This window comes from Pagrus major, chromosome 6 (genome assembly GCF_040436345.1).
Source record: "Pagrus major chromosome 6, Pma_NU_1.0".
Lineage (NCBI taxonomy): Eukaryota > Metazoa > Chordata > Actinopteri > Spariformes > Sparidae > Pagrus > Pagrus major.
In genome coordinates, this window is record NC_133220.1 from 31842371 (window position 1) to 31860877 (window position 18507).

General features: G+C 41.8%; 1 protein-coding gene across 1 annotated transcript; it reads right to left on the reverse strand.

Annotated features, from left to right (window-relative positions):
- Nucleotides 1-460: 460 nt before the first annotated feature.
- Nucleotides 461-18507, reverse strand: acot8 (acyl-CoA thioesterase 8). Its single transcript, XM_073468930.1, has 7 exons — nucleotides 18426-18507; nucleotides 5240-5512; nucleotides 4453-4589; nucleotides 3913-4138; nucleotides 2734-2891; nucleotides 2130-2321; nucleotides 461-959 (listed from the first exon to the last, which is right to left on the reverse strand). Exons 2-7 carry the CDS (start codon nucleotides 5437-5439, stop codon nucleotides 841-843), a joined length of 1032 nt encoding a protein of 343 aa, XP_073325031.1. The 5' UTR covers nucleotides 5440-5512; nucleotides 18426-18507; the 3' UTR covers nucleotides 461-840.

Below are 18507 nucleotides of genomic sequence, written 5' to 3' on the forward strand. Positions count from 1 at the left end.
CCTTTCCTCACACTATCATTTAATCTATAGCTGTGAGAAAAACTTCAAGGCCCTCAAATTTAGCCATGCTGCAAGTTACTAGCTAACATTATGTGGAGGGCCTTCTGCCACCTTGTAAAAAATGTATACATTATCGTCCTGTCATAAAGCTTTTTTGGTCTCTTTTAGAGGAACAGGCTGTCCCGCTCTTCAATGATTGCAATTATTTCATTTTCCATTCATGGATCAGGTTGTACATGTATTTTAAAGTCCTACTCCACAATAATTTAACTTTTTTCTCTTTCCACTGGTGGATCAGGGCATTCCTTTCCTTCAACCCCTTTTTTCTCTTTAACAGGCAGATCTTTCCTTCCTATTGAGATAACCTTGTTGCAGGTAGTAGCATATGTGACATACAAATGTTATGCCATCTCACTTTCTACTTGCGGAACTTTCACAACAAAGCTCAGTGGCAGGCAGCTTTCCATTATTGGCCATTTTATTTTATTACAAACCCTCTGACCCGAACAAAATCCCATGCTTTTCATGCCTTAATGTGTTATCATGTAAAGCCCAGTCTTTGCAATAGAATTTGACATACAAGCATGACTGAACATGAAAACAAGTGGAATCAACTTGGTGTAAGTTTTTGCAAGACATCTCAGCTAACAAATGAGAAGTAATCATCTATTATTACCATTATATTCGTTGTTGTTTGGAAATAAAATTAATTTCTGCAATCATTTGTAAATAAAACTATCATGAATTTGTTATTATATTAAAAAATTATGTCTAAAAATTTAATTAAGTGTATAATTACAATTGCAAATAAATAAAACAATCTAAATCTTGGGAATGTGCTTATAGTTTGCTGGACTCTCTGACAGGCGTCACTCTCAGGACACCCTCCTGGCAACATGAGGCAGCCAGCACCCCGTCTCCTCTCCACAGTCGGCCTTGAACCAGTCCTCTGCTGCGACCTATGGGACACAACACAAGCTGCACATTAGGCTCAAACCAGGAATGCAGAAAAGTGTCATTTGTGTCCAATGTTTTGACAAGGATGACTGACAAGTAAGCTGTTCTATTTTCCGTCAAACTAACAATTGAAAATATCTGTTTTTACACCAATATTTCAAAAGTAAACATGACATACAAAACACACAAGTTTCCATTACTATTCATCCATAACTAAATATTCTTAAGGTTCTTTCTGTTTAGCAAGTGTAGGTTTAGTTAAAAAGGTGAAGCACTGTCAAAGCATCTGCGGGTAAATAAATCAACAAGAACCAAAGCCCTGTTTAAATACATAGAAATAAACTGTATGACCAGATGTGACCTCCTTTACTTGTAGGCCCTTTCTACTGCAGGAACTGAAGGGCCAGTTATTCAGTGTGTAGTCATTGTCACAGGTTCTGCTTTTTCAAATGGAAACCCTAAGGCTTCCAATACCAAAATCTTGTCCCTTGCCTCCAGATTCTGAAGTCATATGATTCTGAATGAATCTATTTATGGAGATAAGGAGTAAATTAAATCTTATTTTCATCTCCAAGTAACTTCCAGGTAGCGTTCACATTTCCACATTTCCAGTAGTGAGACATCTGTTCCAGTAGTGGGGCAGCACCAAAACCTGCATTGTTATATTTTTCTTCAAGAAAATAACAAAATCATAAAGGATAGTCGTCTTTTAAATTGAGCAGTGATGAGAGAAAACAGATACACAGGAGTGGCAGCTCTGGAGAGCTGGACAGCAGGGTGGGAGCTCGTCTGGTGTCAATCTCATGCGCTCTCTTTATGCTTCATTCTCTTGACCTCCTAGCACAGATAGGGGTCTTCTATTATTTTAACAGTATTGATGTTTAAAAGTCACCACATGTAAATGTAAAACAAAAACAGTACTAGCTCCACTTTCCACTACTGTTTTGTATCCCACAGCACTTGCCTACAAAACAGAGCATAAAAATGACAATATTGTGACAGCAACAACGCAGAACCTGTAACCCAGACCTCAAGGGTTCTTGCAAGTTCAGGTTATGGGAAGCTCCAGTTTACGGGTCTTTAAATTCCTGTAGTGGAAAAGGCCTGCTTGTGATGCTGTGGCAGACAAAACAAATGAAGTACAGCAGATAGGAAGTGAACAACATACTGACCTGCCCATGGACTCTCACACTCATACAGCATCCACTCATCACTGCGGAAAGTGCTGTGGAACCACATGGCGTGGTCCAGGGAGGCCGCAAACCTGGCCCTGTACTTGGGATAAGGCTGCAACGCTGTGCCCAGGAATGCGTAGTCTGATACATAAGCAGCAACGCAGCAATGTAGCTTCATGTTGCCTTCACCTACATAAACACACAAATGAAATGCATACACAAATACTGCTGAGATTGTTTTTTACATGTTATATTTGTTTATATTTACATTCTCAGGTATTTTCATATTTGCATGTATTTTCTATATTGGTCTAGTACTGAAATTATTTGCTGTTTAATGTTAAAATGTGCTCTGTTTCTATTTCTTGAGTATGTGTCATCATGTAATATGCTGTATTCTATTTTAACTTTCGCAGTCATTTAATCTTAAGAAGGGGGCCTAAAATACTATAATTGAGAATACCTAAAAAATTACCTAGTGTAGTATCAATGCTAATTAATATTTTTTATTACATTTTACCCAATAAGTATGCAATGCTTAAATAAAAACTTTATGGCAAAAACATTTTTAAAATATCTATGTGAGTTTATTGCATTTTACCAATATATCCTCGTGCTCGCACCCAGAACAGCTTCTTCGGCTCAGTTGCAGCACGTCCGTAAAAGAGTGGTGGGTTGACAGGCTTTATCTCAATGGGCACCTCATCAGCCAGCAGTTTGTTAAGGCCTTGTCTTGCATTCTCTGCTAGGTCTGGTTTACTGTAAAACAAAAGAAGAAAATACATGTCATAACTGAGCCTCCCTGTTATTCCTTGGTGTGTATACTTGAACGCTGTTCAGTAAATTTGAATACAACAAATACAGTCTTTTGATTACTGCACCCTTCTAAAGATTTCAATTTTTGGATTTTCTCAAGATGTGTTTTGTGGAAGCACCAGAAATCAACCACATTTGCCAACATTTTATTGGGGGGATGGCAGAGATCAGACAGACTGATATCTTAAATCCTCTACAGAAAAACAAATGAACTAACTGCATGGCATGAAACCACATGGGTCTATTCAAGTCCCTTGTTCATGTTGTTTTGTCACTCATAAAATAGCTGGATATTCTACCTGAGACCAGGGCTGCAACTACTACGTAGGCTATGATTATTACCTACGCCAAGGAGGTTGTGTTTTTGCCCATGTCTGTCTGTTTGTTTGTTTGTTGGTTTGTCAGCAGGATTACACAAAAACTACTGAATGGATTTCCACAAAACTTGGATGGAGGATGAGAGGCTTTTTTAATCACTTTTTTGACACTGTGAGATTGTTCTTGTTTTTCCACTTTTCCACACTTCCATTTGTTTTGTTTGTTGTTTTTTTTTCAATTTCTCAGGGAATAATGCATGGACCTTGATGAAAAAAATTAGGCATATGTAGGTGGCTGGTATCCATGAGTAAGTACAATTTGATGTGGATCCCAAAGAAATCTAAATCTCACACATATAAATGTTTTATTTGATATTGGATTAGGCTTGATTGAATTAAAGGGAACATTTGCGCCTTGGCGGAGGTAAGTGCTCCACTGGGTGCCATTCTAGCCGTTATTGATTATTCTATTATACTATATTACTCAGATGGTTTTAGAGCTGCAAAAATGCATTGATTAGCTGTCAGCTATTACATGCAGCCTTATGTTCAAAAGTTACAATCAGATGTGACAAAGAAAAGCAGCAACAAATTATCAAAATAGTTTAATTACTTTTCTCTTGACTGACTCATTGTAGCAGATTTACCTGAGATATTGATGAATAAGCTCCTCTACAGTGAGGAGGTCTTCAGGCGGGGGGACCACCGGCATAGTGAATTGATGCTGCAGGGGACTCTCCTGCAACATTTGGAAGGACGCTTGGCAGATAAGTATGGGCTGTCCATGCTGGATGGCCTTCACAGAGCGTACTGTGAAACTGCGGCCATCTCTTGTGCGTTCCACCTGGTACAGCACCGGAACCTTCGGATCCCCTGAAAAACACCCAGAAAAAAGCTATGAGGGAACAGTAACTGGAACTGACAGTGGCTAATTTATCAGACCATTTCAAGGATTCTGATGGGATTATGATTGGAGGATGAAGGTTTTGTCCAGTATTTGTTATGCAGGCCTTGATGTTCACAAATGCTGATAAAACTAGCAGCATGGTAAAGCATAAGATTCATTATAACTGCAGCTACTGTTACAGTCTGCTGGAGTTTCATACATCATAGTTCATTTGCATCAAATATGAGCCCAGTTTTTAATATTAGGGCACTAGCACCTTTAAAACAATGCTTCATCTTACCTGCTCGTACAAAGTAGCAGTGAAGAGAGTGGGCATAGAGATTATCGCTGACAGATTTGGCAGCAGCTACTAGGGCCTGACCAACTATTTGACCCCCAAACAAACGCTGACTGCGAGGCACCCAGTGGTGTGTCCCTCTGGGGAAAAATAGAAAAACACCTGAAACATCTGCAATGAACTCTCACTAGATGATGCTTAGGTAGTGAAGGTGATTCATGTATTTGGGTGGTCTTTTACATTTATTCATAAGTTCACAGAAGTGTACCCCTATACCTAAATTTATTGCAGTCAATTATAGTTGCCGTACAATAGATCCTGCCTTTGTGAGGTGAATAAAGTTATTTTTTTCCCACCTGAGAGATGTTGTCTTTTTTCAGGCTGTAGTTCAATCTTTGAACCTTTGAACCCTTAATGGTGGTGTTGTACAATAATGAGACATTATACTGACTGCTGTTTCCTAATATTATCTTAGCCTCAAGTATATATGTGCAAAAACTGAGCATTATAAGCTTCATTCACTCCCAATGTAAGCGTAGCCAATTGATCAGACAGCCTTTTTTGTGATGACAAGCATATTGGGTCACCAGCAGTGGTGTTAGAGGAAGTACTCAGAATCTTTACTTAGGTAAAAATAGCAGTACCGCAATGTAAAATGTCAAGCTACAACCAACAGACCTCCATTCAAAATTCGGCTTCATTAAAAGTACTGAAGTATCTTCCACTAAATACCCCTCATCGTTTTACTGTAGTATAAGCTAAGGTAAAGTACCAAACGTCAGCCAGCTACCTGTAGAGGTCTACGTCCAGCTCTTCCAGGTTTAAAACGCTGGTGACCAGGACGCTTTTGAGGTCCTGAGCATACTGAGCTGCAGGACTGTCCGAGCTTTCATCTTCAGGTGATTTCGGTGACGGAGTACTCTCTGGATAATCACTATTATTAGTTGAACCGCCGGCGTCTTGGCTATCGTTCACTTCCCTTCCTGACATGTTTGTTTGGCATCTTCTTCTGAGCTGGTCTGAAGCGGTCGCCTGTCAGATGTCGACACATTACCGCCACCTACTGTTGGGAGCAAAAACAAAAACAAAATCAAGTTTCTCACAAATTAATCCTTAATATCTCAATTATTCATGCACTTCAATGACATTTACCCTACGACATTGTAACATACAGCCATATATTATGTGTTATTAGTCTCTTTATCCTAATATGCATTGTTATATCATAGTGAGTACACAAGAATACTCAAGGTATAGTCAAACTGGTACGAAATGCTATTTTAGTCAATAAATAAATGAATAAGCATATGGAACTAAATATGCCTATGAAATAAATCCTGAAATAAATAAATGGGGCAATAAATATACAAATAAATATATAAAAGAGTCAGTATAGTTCAATATTTTTTTTTTTTTTAGGACAACTTTTATTTCACAATGTCACATTTATCTATTTAAAGGGGCCTTTATTTTATAATGTCCCATTTATTTACTTTGTGGCTGTTTTTTCATTGGCATAATAATTATTTAATGCGCATATTCATTTATCTCCTGGGCATATTTATTTATTTATGTATGTATTTACTTATTTATTTAATGTTGACGTTAATGGCATTACATTAAACGGAAGGCCTCAGAGCCCCACTCGTGTTCTCAGTACCACATCTGACCGCGCTGATGTGCCACATGTTGCATACCAGAATGGGCAGGCAGCCCCATTTAAAAGGAGTGCAGCTGGCACGGGAGGCAGCCAGGATGATGTTGAATCTCTGATGTTCAAACAGGAGAAGTGTACTATAGGCTGTTGCAATGCTGCTGACAATAATTTAGGCTGACTAAAGTGTAACAGAAACCAGTAAATGCTAGGACATACATATTCAATAGGTCAGGTCTTTGTTTAGCAGCTATTATTCAGGTCATACGCCCGCATTTCTTACCATAATTTCTATTTAAGGTTTTCATCCCTAAGACCCAATTGATTGATTAAATCTCTGTAGGATATTAATAAACCATCTTAATACAAATCTCCAATACTGCAGATCCCACAGCTATCAGTATACAGTTGTTTTTCCCTATACAAATAGCAGGGTTGTGCTGGGGTACATGGTGTCATTTTGTATCCTTTGGGCTCAGTTAGTACCAAAAAAAGGACAGGGCATCGAACCAGTCTGGGTCAACAACCTTCATTGTCCGGGACATGACTCATCGATAACAGACTGTGCACATCAGGAATCAGGGTCCCACAACTGTGGACATCTCAAAGATGCTGGTGTTGCTTGTGAAGGTAAATGTTTATGCGTACAGAAAACACACTGCAGTTATTATGATAATGTGAAAGCCGTCAATTGAACTTGGTCCAAACACCTGAACTGAGACCGTGGTTAGTGCTTCTTCACTGAAACAAAAGGAATATTGTGACCACACAGCAACTATACCTCATACCTGTCATAAATCTGTTGGATACCCAAATTTGATTTTACCTCAAGGGGGCCATGTAATGCTTATGATGCTGAATGACATTGTCAAAACTGAACCATCAGTGATTTACCTTGCAGCCTGTATGACTTATTTTTAAACCTCTTGGTTCATGTGAAAACTCAGGCGAAAACTAAATGGACTAGAACCCATACAGTTTCTGTGGCCAAACTGAAGGCGTAAAGGTGTCTGGGTATCTGGGATTTAACTGAAAACCCATTAAAAAAAACCCATTGACTTCAACACGAGGGAGCCGGAAGTGCAAAAATGGCAACCTATTTCGAGGTTTTAGGACTCATTCCTGCAGCACTCTAAAGGCTTTTGGCCAAACACACAGTGTTTGAACCAATCAGCATCTGTTGAGGAACTACTGGCAGCCTGAGAGCTGAGGGTGTGGTTTAGGTGTGGCAACGAGCAGAAAGAGAAGTGCTTGAAAACAATAATGTAAATAAAGTGCCTGCCCTTTTCCAAACAGTTTCTAAGGACTACTGCACATGGTTCTGTGTAACAAACCATATGGCGCGTCAGGTTAAGCATTGCACTCAGACGTGACAATGAGCCTCATTCATTTATGTTTTTCTAATAATTATCATGATAGGCTAGTCCTAAAAAAAGGTCTAAATTAGATAAAATGTACATCTGGTTCAGAAAATCCTTCTATAAATGTATGTTAACACAAATCTAACACAACCACTGTGATATATAGCTATAGTGACTGACTCCCATCTAGAGTCAGAGAGGTAAAGGATGATCCTTCACTTCCTGGTCAACTGAACAGGTGATGCTCTGCTCTCAGTTTGAGTTTGCACTCGGGGGATTCAGACTGCCAAAAGGGAGCTCAAGCGGCTTTGATCATTACGAGTGGGAATCTATTGCTGGCTCAAATGTAGTCTGCTCTTGCATGCTCAAATCATCAGTTACATTCACGATACTGGTCTAGCATTGCACTCCTTTAAAGGGCACTATGTGATTTTGGGAAAACATTTGAATCAGAAGAGAAAGATCTTCACATCAATACAGCAGAACCAGACATAGTCTTTTTATCATTCCACTCATTCCTCTTCCTTTTCAAAATCTCTCTCATCTACATCACCCCCAAAGCAACCAAGCCACAGTGTGATATAGGCCTATCACTGGAGGCAATTTATCAAATTACATGCATCTTCCTCTGGAGCTACAAAAGGCTTGATACTACCTTTTTCACATTTGCTTCAGTACCCACAAAGACTTGTGAACACATCTTAGTGTTGGTGGAGTTACCCTTTAGATTCAGAAAGTCCTCACGTTTTAAGATGCGAATCCAACGCTGCCTTCAAGGGCTGTAGGACATATCGCATTCAAGAGGTGGCCTCACATGTGAGCCATTACAGCGCGAAATTGCGAGCCTTGCGTAAAGATGAGTTGTACAGTTCAGTAAATAGCGCATTGTGTATATACTGAAGATGTAGGCTTAAATCATAGTTGGGTCCAGCTTTCTGTGGACAGAGATAGAGACGTTTTAGTCTTTGATTCTTGCTCCTGACAAATCAATACAGTGCTGTTGCTCATATTCTAGAGATGTCAGCCCATGTTTATCACCAATAGGTTCGTGTTACACAGACATTGAGGATCTGAAGCTCCTTCGCAAAACCAGTGAAACATTTTGCTTTTAAAACCAAAAGAAGTCGAATTTAAATGTTTGAAGTAGGAGTTTACGAGCCGCACCTGAAGGTGGCATGATGCTGCGCGCGTAATGGATTTCCCCAGCACTGCTGCTTATCGGGGACCAGGAGCTGCAGCTGCAGCAGTCCGACCACATTAAACCTGCTCCACCACTTGATGCCGGTGACCTTGGCAGACGGTGGTGGTTACGCCTTTCACTCTTGCATTTTTCTTTTCTTTCCACCATGGCATCATCGGACGGGCTGGACGAGGATTGCGTGTTGCAGCGGGGGAGATCTCAGAGTGACCCGAGCAGCATCACCGAGGTCCGCTTGGGTGAAGCGCACAGAGCAGGTAATGAGAGGAGAGGGGGCCCTGAGACGCATGTTGGACATCTGTCATCTGCTCATTATTAGTGTGTGCCTTTGGCAGGTGGTCGTACAGGAAGCACATCACGGTGTTGGGGCTCGCCTGCAGCCGATCACACCCGCGGTGATCCCAGTGAATTTGTATGCAACAGACGTAGGTTGTGTTGTAAACGTGCGTCATTTACTATCCCCTACATGGACTCACTGCTTTGCTGTGTTGCAGGCCTTATATGTGGAATTGCTGTGATAATAATGATTAAATGAGTCAGGAAAAATTGTGTCATTCCACACACGAGACCAACTGGTGTCAAACCAGTTAGGTTTAGTTCAGCTGTATGTTCATTAGGCCTATATGTTAATGATAGCAGGCATTGCACCTCTGATTTGAATCATTTGCAGGCCAGTATGCTTACTGGTAGTGGTACATCACCTCCTGCCACCCACTCATTGTCCAGTTTATCTCTCCATATCATCAAGCTGTGATTGACATCCCCAATCAAACATGAATGTTGATGATAAATGAGAGAGATGCCATTAGAGCGATGAAAATCAGCAAACCTGAACGTCCTCTATGTATTTTTCCATGATCCGTTTTTTTGTATCTGTGAAATAGGTGTATTTGCAGCACGGGGAGACAGAATGTCCAACTTGCCATCACACATGGACTGCAGTATGTCGAGTCGAAGCTGATGAGAGTGCTGGTTGTGTATTTGGCTGTTTCCATGGTGATCCAAATGGCAGAAGGCAGCACTTGGCTCTCCAACTGTGAGCCGACATGGTGTTTGTCTGCTCCACTCACTGGTCGTTTTTTTTTTTCCAGTACACTCGGTGATGTACAGCAGCCAGCCATTCAAAGTGAAATGTCACTTAGACTGTGAATCGTGTTTATTTGTGAGATTGGATTCACATTTCCACCGGGCAGGCATTCAGCGTTGCTCAACAGCTACCGGGCAGCAGCCGTAAGATATACTGTTTTGACAGGTATTGAATGCTGGATTGATGTGGAGTCAGGATAAATCACTCATTTTAACTTGCAGGTCCTTGATGTTGCTGCTTGCCATCCGTCATCGCCCACGCACTGTAGATTCAACTGGTTTCATGGCAGAGTGGTAGCAGAAGAAGTGATGAGTTGATACTGTACAGCTGTTGTATGTGTACAAATGAGGGGCTCAGTTACTGAATCTGATGTGTGCGGGGGTTGCAGTACAATATCTGAGACAAGAGTCTTGGTTTCATATTATAGCACGCATACTGCACTGCTCTCTCATTTCCACTCGTGTGTGATGTTACAGTCTGTTTGAACATTTCGCAGGGCCAGCTATCTTTAGATACGAGGGCCACAGCAGCACCGCAGGAAGGATCTTCAAGTTGTCTTGCCAACGGAGGATATTGTTGTGCTCTTGCCCTCAGATTCGAATCCAGTGCTTGTCACGTTGTCGTGGTTGTTATGGTTACGTAACAGCGTTGGTGTATGTGCAACTCCGAGACAACACTGGCAGGGATTGTCCTGTGATATACCCGCTCATTACCTTTTTTCAAACTTCACATCAAATTCGCCCCGATCGACCCAAAGCGCCTTCGCAGATTTCATCCAAAGCTGACGTTTCCTGTGCAGCGTCAGGCAGACAGGGGCTCGGGCAATGCAGCAGTGAAAAACCCGCCTGCCCTCCCCCACCCCTCCACCCCCCCTCTGCTCGGAGCTAACCCTTTCGTAGCCCTGGCACCCCTACTGCGGCTTTGATCCTGGCACTTGGAGAACCGTCTCCATTAAGGGGGAGAAAAGCGAGAGTGACAGATCTCTGATGGTGGCATTATCATGGCACCCAGCTGGGCAATGTCACAGTGAATCAGCAGCACAATAGTCTGGACTCGATACACGACTTCTTCTTCCATCGTGATGCTTCGATAATGATGTTGGAGGAAAATTAGTCTTTTCTCTGAGGCCTGGCCTACAACCAACACAGTAAATTGTCATTTGTGCTGAGAACTGAGCCCTCACTTGATGCTTTCAGATCAATTTCTCATGCTGCTCAATTTGATGCCATATAAGGCACACAGTGCACCGAGGACTCTGATTTAACTTGAATACATGCTTTGCAGAACTTATCACCTGACAGGCTGGTTGACAAGGCTTTGCTCCACCAGCTAGAGAATGAAGAGAGAGCAAAACAGTGTGCTGTCGATTAAAATCTCTTGACTTCTGCAGTTCATTTCATTTGGAGCTGGTGATAAGCAGCCACATTGTTCAGCACATACAGGTTACATCACTAGCTCCAGAGTTACAGATGATGCAGAACAGTAAGCGCAGCCAAAACATTGTAGCCCAAAGGTGGAACTCATGCTGCATTTTAGATTTTGGCATATGCAGGAGTCGTAGAACCGGATATTCGTTACTTTCTTCAGGAGAAAGACGACGCTGGTGCAATGTGACACTACAACGTGCCTGCAAACAGAACTTGGCAGAATGACTCAGATTCTTCCAAATTTTACAGTCTGCTGGCAGCGAAGACAAGTGTGATTTAGATAAGTGAAGCCAAATGGGTGTATCCATGTTTGTTTTTTCATCATTTTTCAACTACAGTATAATACCCATACAAGATATACCTAATTAATGGATTTGAATTGAATTTAATGCTGCACCAATCAATAATTTTAGATTAACAATGAATGAAATCACTATTTTTAGTGTGAAAGGAGTTGCTCACTTTCTAGTGATGAACTGACAGAAAATAATCACCGACTCTGCAGTTCCCCTCAGCTCTATGGAGTGTTTTAGCGTCTTTAAGCTCATTTTTTTGGTTTTATGACTCATCACTTCACCATTTTAATCCAGTCTCACCACTCCCTTTAGAATTGTTTCCAACCACAGCAAGCAGCCGACAGAAAAAGTTAGCAGCGAGCTTGCAAGCATAGCGGAGCATTAGGAGCTAACGAGCCAGATACTTTCTCAGCAGTTGGTTGAGGGATTAAATTAGAGTGGATATTGGACTTAAATTTTCCAGACAGATGGAAACATCCAAGACTCCAAGTGAATGGTAAAGTTGGTATGTATCTGCTATAAGTAAGCAATGGGTTGGTTTATTTCAATGGGTTACTATAACATTGTATTTGCCAAGTAAATTGCTAATATCTGCGAATGCCAGTAAGTAAAATGTCATCTGAATCCAAGAACTGAAAAAGTGCTGCAGCCAAAATACAAGATTAAAATATAATTCAAAACTATAGACCATCTTGCGATGGGGTCACACCAGCCTGTCGATATGTTCATGTTCCACCCATGACTACTCAGTAGTCATTACTAGATCATTACATTAGTACTCAGTACTCAGGGGTAAGACCACATTCATCTTTGAATTCGGCCTCCCAGCTACAAAAGATGTCTCCAGAACCACAGACTACACACCTTTAAAATTTCTTGACTGCATCTTGCGCAGCTGTGACGCATTTGCCTTGAGAAAATCTGTCTACAGACACACACACACACACCTTGCAAAGTACTCAAAATTGCTTCTGTGGTAGTTCCTGCTACAGTAGGTGTCGTGAGGACCACATTTTACCATGATGACACATACATACTCAAGGTTAAAACATAACTAGCTGACGCTGGAACAGCTGGAACACATACCACTCTGTAGTGCTAAACTGGTGAATAAGTCTCATTGGTCTGACCAGTGCTGCATGGTTCGCATCATTGGTCTGCCTTGCTTGAGTTTCTGCCCAGAGGCAGGCAGAAGCAGAACTGAGACGTGATCTGATTAGCTGAAGAAGGCATGAGGGAAGGCCTATTATCCTTCCAGGAAGGGAGTATAAACATGGTCGAGCGTGTTACCGCTATAGGCAGCTGATGAGTTGGTGGTATCTCAGCAGGACTTTCCTCAGGTTGGCGCTGTTAAAAAAAGCAGGTCATGGTCTCAGTCCTGTCAATAGCTCCATACAGATTGTCCAGGGCTTGGTTAGTTGTGAGTTGTTCACCTCTTTAAAGACAACTGATGTAAACTTAACAGGCGAGATAACAGGGGTGCCATCCAAAGGTGCTCTAGGTTAAGTTGAAATGAAGCAGACACCTCCACCCTTGGTCTTACCCAAATCTGTTGTCAGGTTATGCAGTGAATGGATACTCTCTGGAACAATGGCTGAGAAGAAAATCGAAAATTCAAGCCAATCTCCATGAAAACCACAATTTTACAGTTCTTAGTGTCACATTCAAAAGCCACCCAGCTCCTGAGTTCATCCAGCATATCATCCAGTGACTGGACATTTGCTGGAGGAATATTCGGTTGAGGAGGCCGGTTTGCACGTCTCCTCAGCCTGACCAGAACCCTGGACTGTGACCCTCGTTTCATTCTTCGCTTCCGGAAATCTGAGCCATGAATATTCCCTGGTTATTGATCCTGGTAAGAAAGTGTTGTCAATCAGTGTTCTGATGTGCAGTTGTGTGCTTCTGCAGTGAAATGGTGAAGCTGGCTGACACCCTGATGATATTGAAGTGTTGTAACCTCAGTTCAGGCCATAGCTTGAACACAGCATCAACCATGGGCATCTTTTTTGATGCACATTAATAGACATGATGGAGGTGTGGACATTAAGATGCATCGCGATGCAGACGTGGAAGATTCTGCATCGATGCAGAGACAGAGTATAATCGAGAGTCTGCCACTTATGTTGATTGATGATTGTCCAGCCTCAGCTGGACAATTTAGTTACGTCACGGCGTTGCTCCCATGTTTTGAATTGTGGGCATATTTTTTTAAACGAACATCTCGGGGCACATGTCAGATTTTATGACCTTGCTGGGAAGCACGGACTGGATGAGACCCAGAGCGTGACTTCTGCCTCACAACAATTACTAAACACGTTAGCCATTTTTACCTGAAGCTAACGTCTGCAGCCATAAATAATAACTGTTACAGCAAGCCCAGCTAATCAGCCAAGATTTGAGGAGGCGCTGTCAACTTTGCCATCCACCTTTGACAGAGGTGTGTGCAGCAGAGTCAATAGATGCCTCATCTTAAAGCTGCCATGTGAAAACAATATTATTGTAGATTACAACAAACGTGTAAGGCACTGCAGATGGATTAATGTTGTGTTTTTGTAATGTTTATGGATTTGAAAAGATGCAGCTTTTATTTTGTACACTGCTGTAGTCAGATTACTGGAAGGACTTTCTGAATAAAAGGGGAATAATTTAAATGATGAAAAAGTAGCCATGTGCAGTGATATAGATCATTGAGGATGCCATACACTGAGATGCATCGAGGTGCATTGAGAATCGTTTTGCAATCGATTCGCTGACAGCTGAATCGTAATCGAATCGTGAGGCCTGTGAAGATTCACACCTCTAGAGGTGTCCTGTCAATCCCTGGTGCTGCTTCGAGCCTGCAGGAGTCTCTTCTCTCGCTCCCCTCATCTCCCTTTTTAGGCTGCTGCTGTTGTACTAATCTGACATGCTGCTCTAACATGAAAGGCTTTCTCCCTGGACTCCTCCGCTGTCCTCCAACCACTGCCCCCCCTCACCACCACCACCACCACCACCCCACCCGCACCTCTCAGCTACAGATAGGCCCTGGTTTAGTCCTCACATTCACACAGAAGAGGCAGAGGGGGCCTGATGAGGAGATTAGGATTCCTTTTATTTGAATCAGGGTGCCTCATGTTTTATTAATCAGGAAGCCTATACATGAGCCAGTTTGTCTCATTCCATATTCAGAGCTGTGATTGAACAGAGAGAATAGCCAACCTGGCACCTGGCAGCTCACTCCCACAGGCATGTTCAGCTCAGCATGTGCTAAATGAGTCGTTTCACAGCAACTGCAGTTGAAGATGAGATGGGATGAAAGGTGTGCGTTGTTGCTAATAGAGAGATGTCATTTTGGTGCGATTGTGTACAGTTCTCTCAAAGGAGATGTCAGCTGTAAAGAATTGCCATGTCACAAAGCTCCATGGCATAGACTGGGAGCTCACTGAAAATGTCTTCCAGTGTTCTCTACAGCCTATTTTTTGTTACTTATACCAAAAATTGATAATGAGGGGTGACAAAAATAGAAAGGGCTAAAGCTGCATACGATGACCAGTCATGATGCATTTGGTGAAACATTTCCGAACCCTGATGAACATTAAAAGAGTTTAACTAGTACACCGGCAACTTACACATAGTGAGCTATAAACTATTTAAGCATTTTGAGGCACACAGAGACCAACTCATTTAATAGCATGCAGGACAGCATGTATGGCATTGCATTGCCTTTCTCCACTGAAGGGCACCCTAGAGGGCCCTTCAGTGCATTTTCTCAATTTTAAGGCCACCCATTTGCTAATTAGCCTAAACACACATCAGCATCCGAGGCTGATGGGCTGTGATTAGTTTTGCTGGTATTTGGCCATGAACCACTAATAAAAAATTTGACCTGATGGTCATGTCATGGTACAAATGAAGAGAAGTGATTACAAGTCATCCTCTGTACCAAACGTCATGATAATCCATCCAGTAGTTGTCGAGACATTTCAGTGAAAGCCAAACATGTGAATGTCATGATGGCAAAGTCAGAGGATCGCAAGTCAATAGACGTCATCTTTAGAAGAACTGAATTGAAAGGGACTGATGATGCGTTCCCTTGTTTTCTGTCATTAATATAATGTTACAATATCGGATGTTCTTATTAAACATGGACAAAACTTTGTTTTGTTTTTTGCTTTACGACTGCTCTGAATACTAGGTTTCCAACGTTTTTTCTACAGGGATGCCCCCATCCACCTGCTTAGTCTGTCTTTTTGTATTAGAGGTGATTCACACAGGACACCAGGGCTGTAATTTGGATCATATTTTGTGGAGAAAATATTTTCTGGTCTTCCTTCTGATGTCCTGCATCTGCTCTGCCTGAACTCTCTGTGATTTAGTTTTCTGATGGAAAGAGCGCTTTACTTGTTGCAAAAGTAACCACTAACTGCTGTAGCTGGTGTTAGCTAGTTGCCTCAGTTAGCCGTGCAGTTAGCGGTCCTATTAGCTGACTTTCCCCACCGGGTCCCCCAACCCCGGGCCTGAGAACCTCATCAAAGTGGTAGTCGAAAACCCTGCGCTAAAGGTGTAAAACATTTCGAGAAGAACAAGAAAAAGAGCAATTTCCGAGCAGAGTCAGTGTTGGACCTTTAGCTGCACAGCTAATTGAGCCAACTAGCTGCACGGCTTAGTGCGCTAGCAATCTCCATGAATTACAGAATTGCTCCTCCTTAAAATATGATCCAGTTTCACCAAAATCAGTGAATAAAGTTATAAAGTTGTGTTTAAAGCGGTCATATGCCATTGAGCATGCAAGCTCATGCAAGCTAATCTTGTGCAGTCCAAGAATAACAAGCTGGATATGAGAATAATAGGGCCCCTCAAAGGTCTGTAGAAAATTTCATTGCATTGCAATATTTCATTCCAGACCGAAGTGGTGAACCAACATGTGAGGCAGTGCGCAGCTTCAGCATATTTCACTAAAATCAGTAATATTATATTAGAATCTGACAAATGAGGTCTGCAGTTGGACCCTCTTGAATACACCAAGCAGAGATGAAAATAGAGAGTTTTGAAAGGCATGTTTAACAGCTGCGCAGTAGGAGAGGTCCAAAAATGCTGCTAAGTGGGGTCAAGAGCAGTTGAAAGTGAATCAGTGGGTGAAACTGCCACAAGAGGGCTCTACTTGGCAGATGGATAGATGTAGCATAAATGAGGTAAGCTGTCACTGTCACAAGGAGTCCAGCACTGCAGTCACCTGACCTCTCACAAAGAATAGGGACAAATGGTTTGTCCAAGGTCGTGCTGCATATAGAGAGGGACTGGACACACACTTACTCAGGATTACTCAGCGGTATACTGCAAGGTTTAAGATGAGTTAGAATTAGGCTTAAGTGAGCTGTGCTTTAAATGAAGATTCACTTCATGCCAAATCAACCCTCAGGCTGTGAGAAGGGATGAACGTTGTGCAGGCAGCATTAGAAGAAGCTTTGAAATCTTTTGAAATTCAATCAGGGGTGGTTGAAACAGAAAACTCCACATAGAAAACCAAACTTTCCTTCACTCGATGGCCCTCTGTGGGTATTTTTAGAACTGATACAACATCTCAGAGTTTTTTTGGATCTCATGTCTATTTCAAAAGCGCAATATCTGAAAGCAGTGAAGGATTTAGCATGGACAGCATGGTTATGGTTAATGTGGAGCACTGCAGGAGTGATGTGACTCTAATGTAGGACTAAAATGAAAATGTGACTTTGCTGAGACGGTAATAGGTTGTTACAACAGTGAGTTTTACCCTTGAGTCTTTGGTGCAGCATTGATTCTTTTTTATTAGCTGGCCGAGACACAGCGGTACAGCGGCTAATTCAAAAGCACCTCATTTTTTTTTGTGCCAACTCATCTCTCATGCCATTATACACGATGCAGAGACGTCCCTGGGTCCCACTGACTACAGAGCCCCGGGGAGCAGCACAGCAGCAGGACAAAACATGACATCACCCTCCACCAATGCAATGAAAGGACAAACACCGCCACATGGAGGACTCTCATATGGTAGATACAGGGCAGTAGCAAGAACTCTAGAAATAGAGTCCAAAGTCTCCCAACAGGACCCCACTGACTGAGAGATTTTTCCAACTCTGCACTGCACTGACTTTGCTCATCAAAGTGTTTTTCAATTCTGGTTGAGCACTACTGCGTATGTGAAATGACTGTGGGAGCTGTGTGAAGTCTGCTTAATTTCCTCAAGTGATGTCACTTGAGTCGGCATCAGGTGGGGCTGATGACCACAAGTTTGAAAAAGGACTAAAAAATGTGGGAGTGTGGACTTACAAACATATTGAGTGGGCCTTAAAGCCAGGAGGCAAACCCTGAAGCTTAAAAACTTTTTTGGCATATGTGCAGGGCGAGTGGTTCTCATTGGGCGCCATCTTTGAGCTCACTATCTAATTCTATTTAAGATTTATGGTTTTGAAAAGGAAAAAAGTTAAGCTGTCCATCGGTGGAGAAAAGTGTACATTCTGTGTGTAGGACAGGGTGTGGACTATTGCTTAGTGCTGTCATAGACCTTAAACTAGGGATGCAAATCACCAGTTTGATCCTGATATGATATTGTATGGACAACAATACGATATCTGCCCATATCACAAAATCTGCTATGATATGATTTCAATTTCGATTTAATTCAGGGGCCTGCAATCGATATGAGATGATATCATCTGCCCATTTAACACAATCAGTCACAGAGGAAGCTGCCATCCCTTTTTTTGCTTTTGGCCATGAAGAAACAGCAACATATAATAATTATAACCAGCACATAAATCACAAAGTGCAGTCAAGTTTACTTTAAACTGTCTCCGCTAACATAAAACATGGCTTAACAACAACAACTTTTTAAAGTATAAAATACAGCTCAATAATAATGGTCGAGGAGACATATGTTTTTTGCTCGTCACCATTATTAGCTTACATTATATTTATTTATACGTTTTCTTACTCACCGCTGGTTTTTAGTCATTGCATCTCCCAACAGAACATAATGGTGAAATTTCAGTCTGCATGCACGTTTTTTCAGCCTAACAT

Bases quoted from the DNA above. Each gene is read 5' to 3' on its own strand.
- acot8 (XM_073468930.1), bottom strand. From the start codon at position 5,439: ATGTCAGGAAGGGAAGTGAACGATAGCCAAGACGCCGGCGGTTCAACT. The intron at 4,590-5,239 runs GTAGCTGGCTGA...ATTTTTCCCCAG, and splicing joins CTGGACGTAGACCTCTACAG to AGGGACACACCACTGGGTGC. The intron at 4,139-4,452 runs GTAAGATGAAGC...GGTGTTTTTCAG, and splicing joins CTGCTACTTTGTACGAGCAG to GGGATCCGAAGGTTCCGGTG.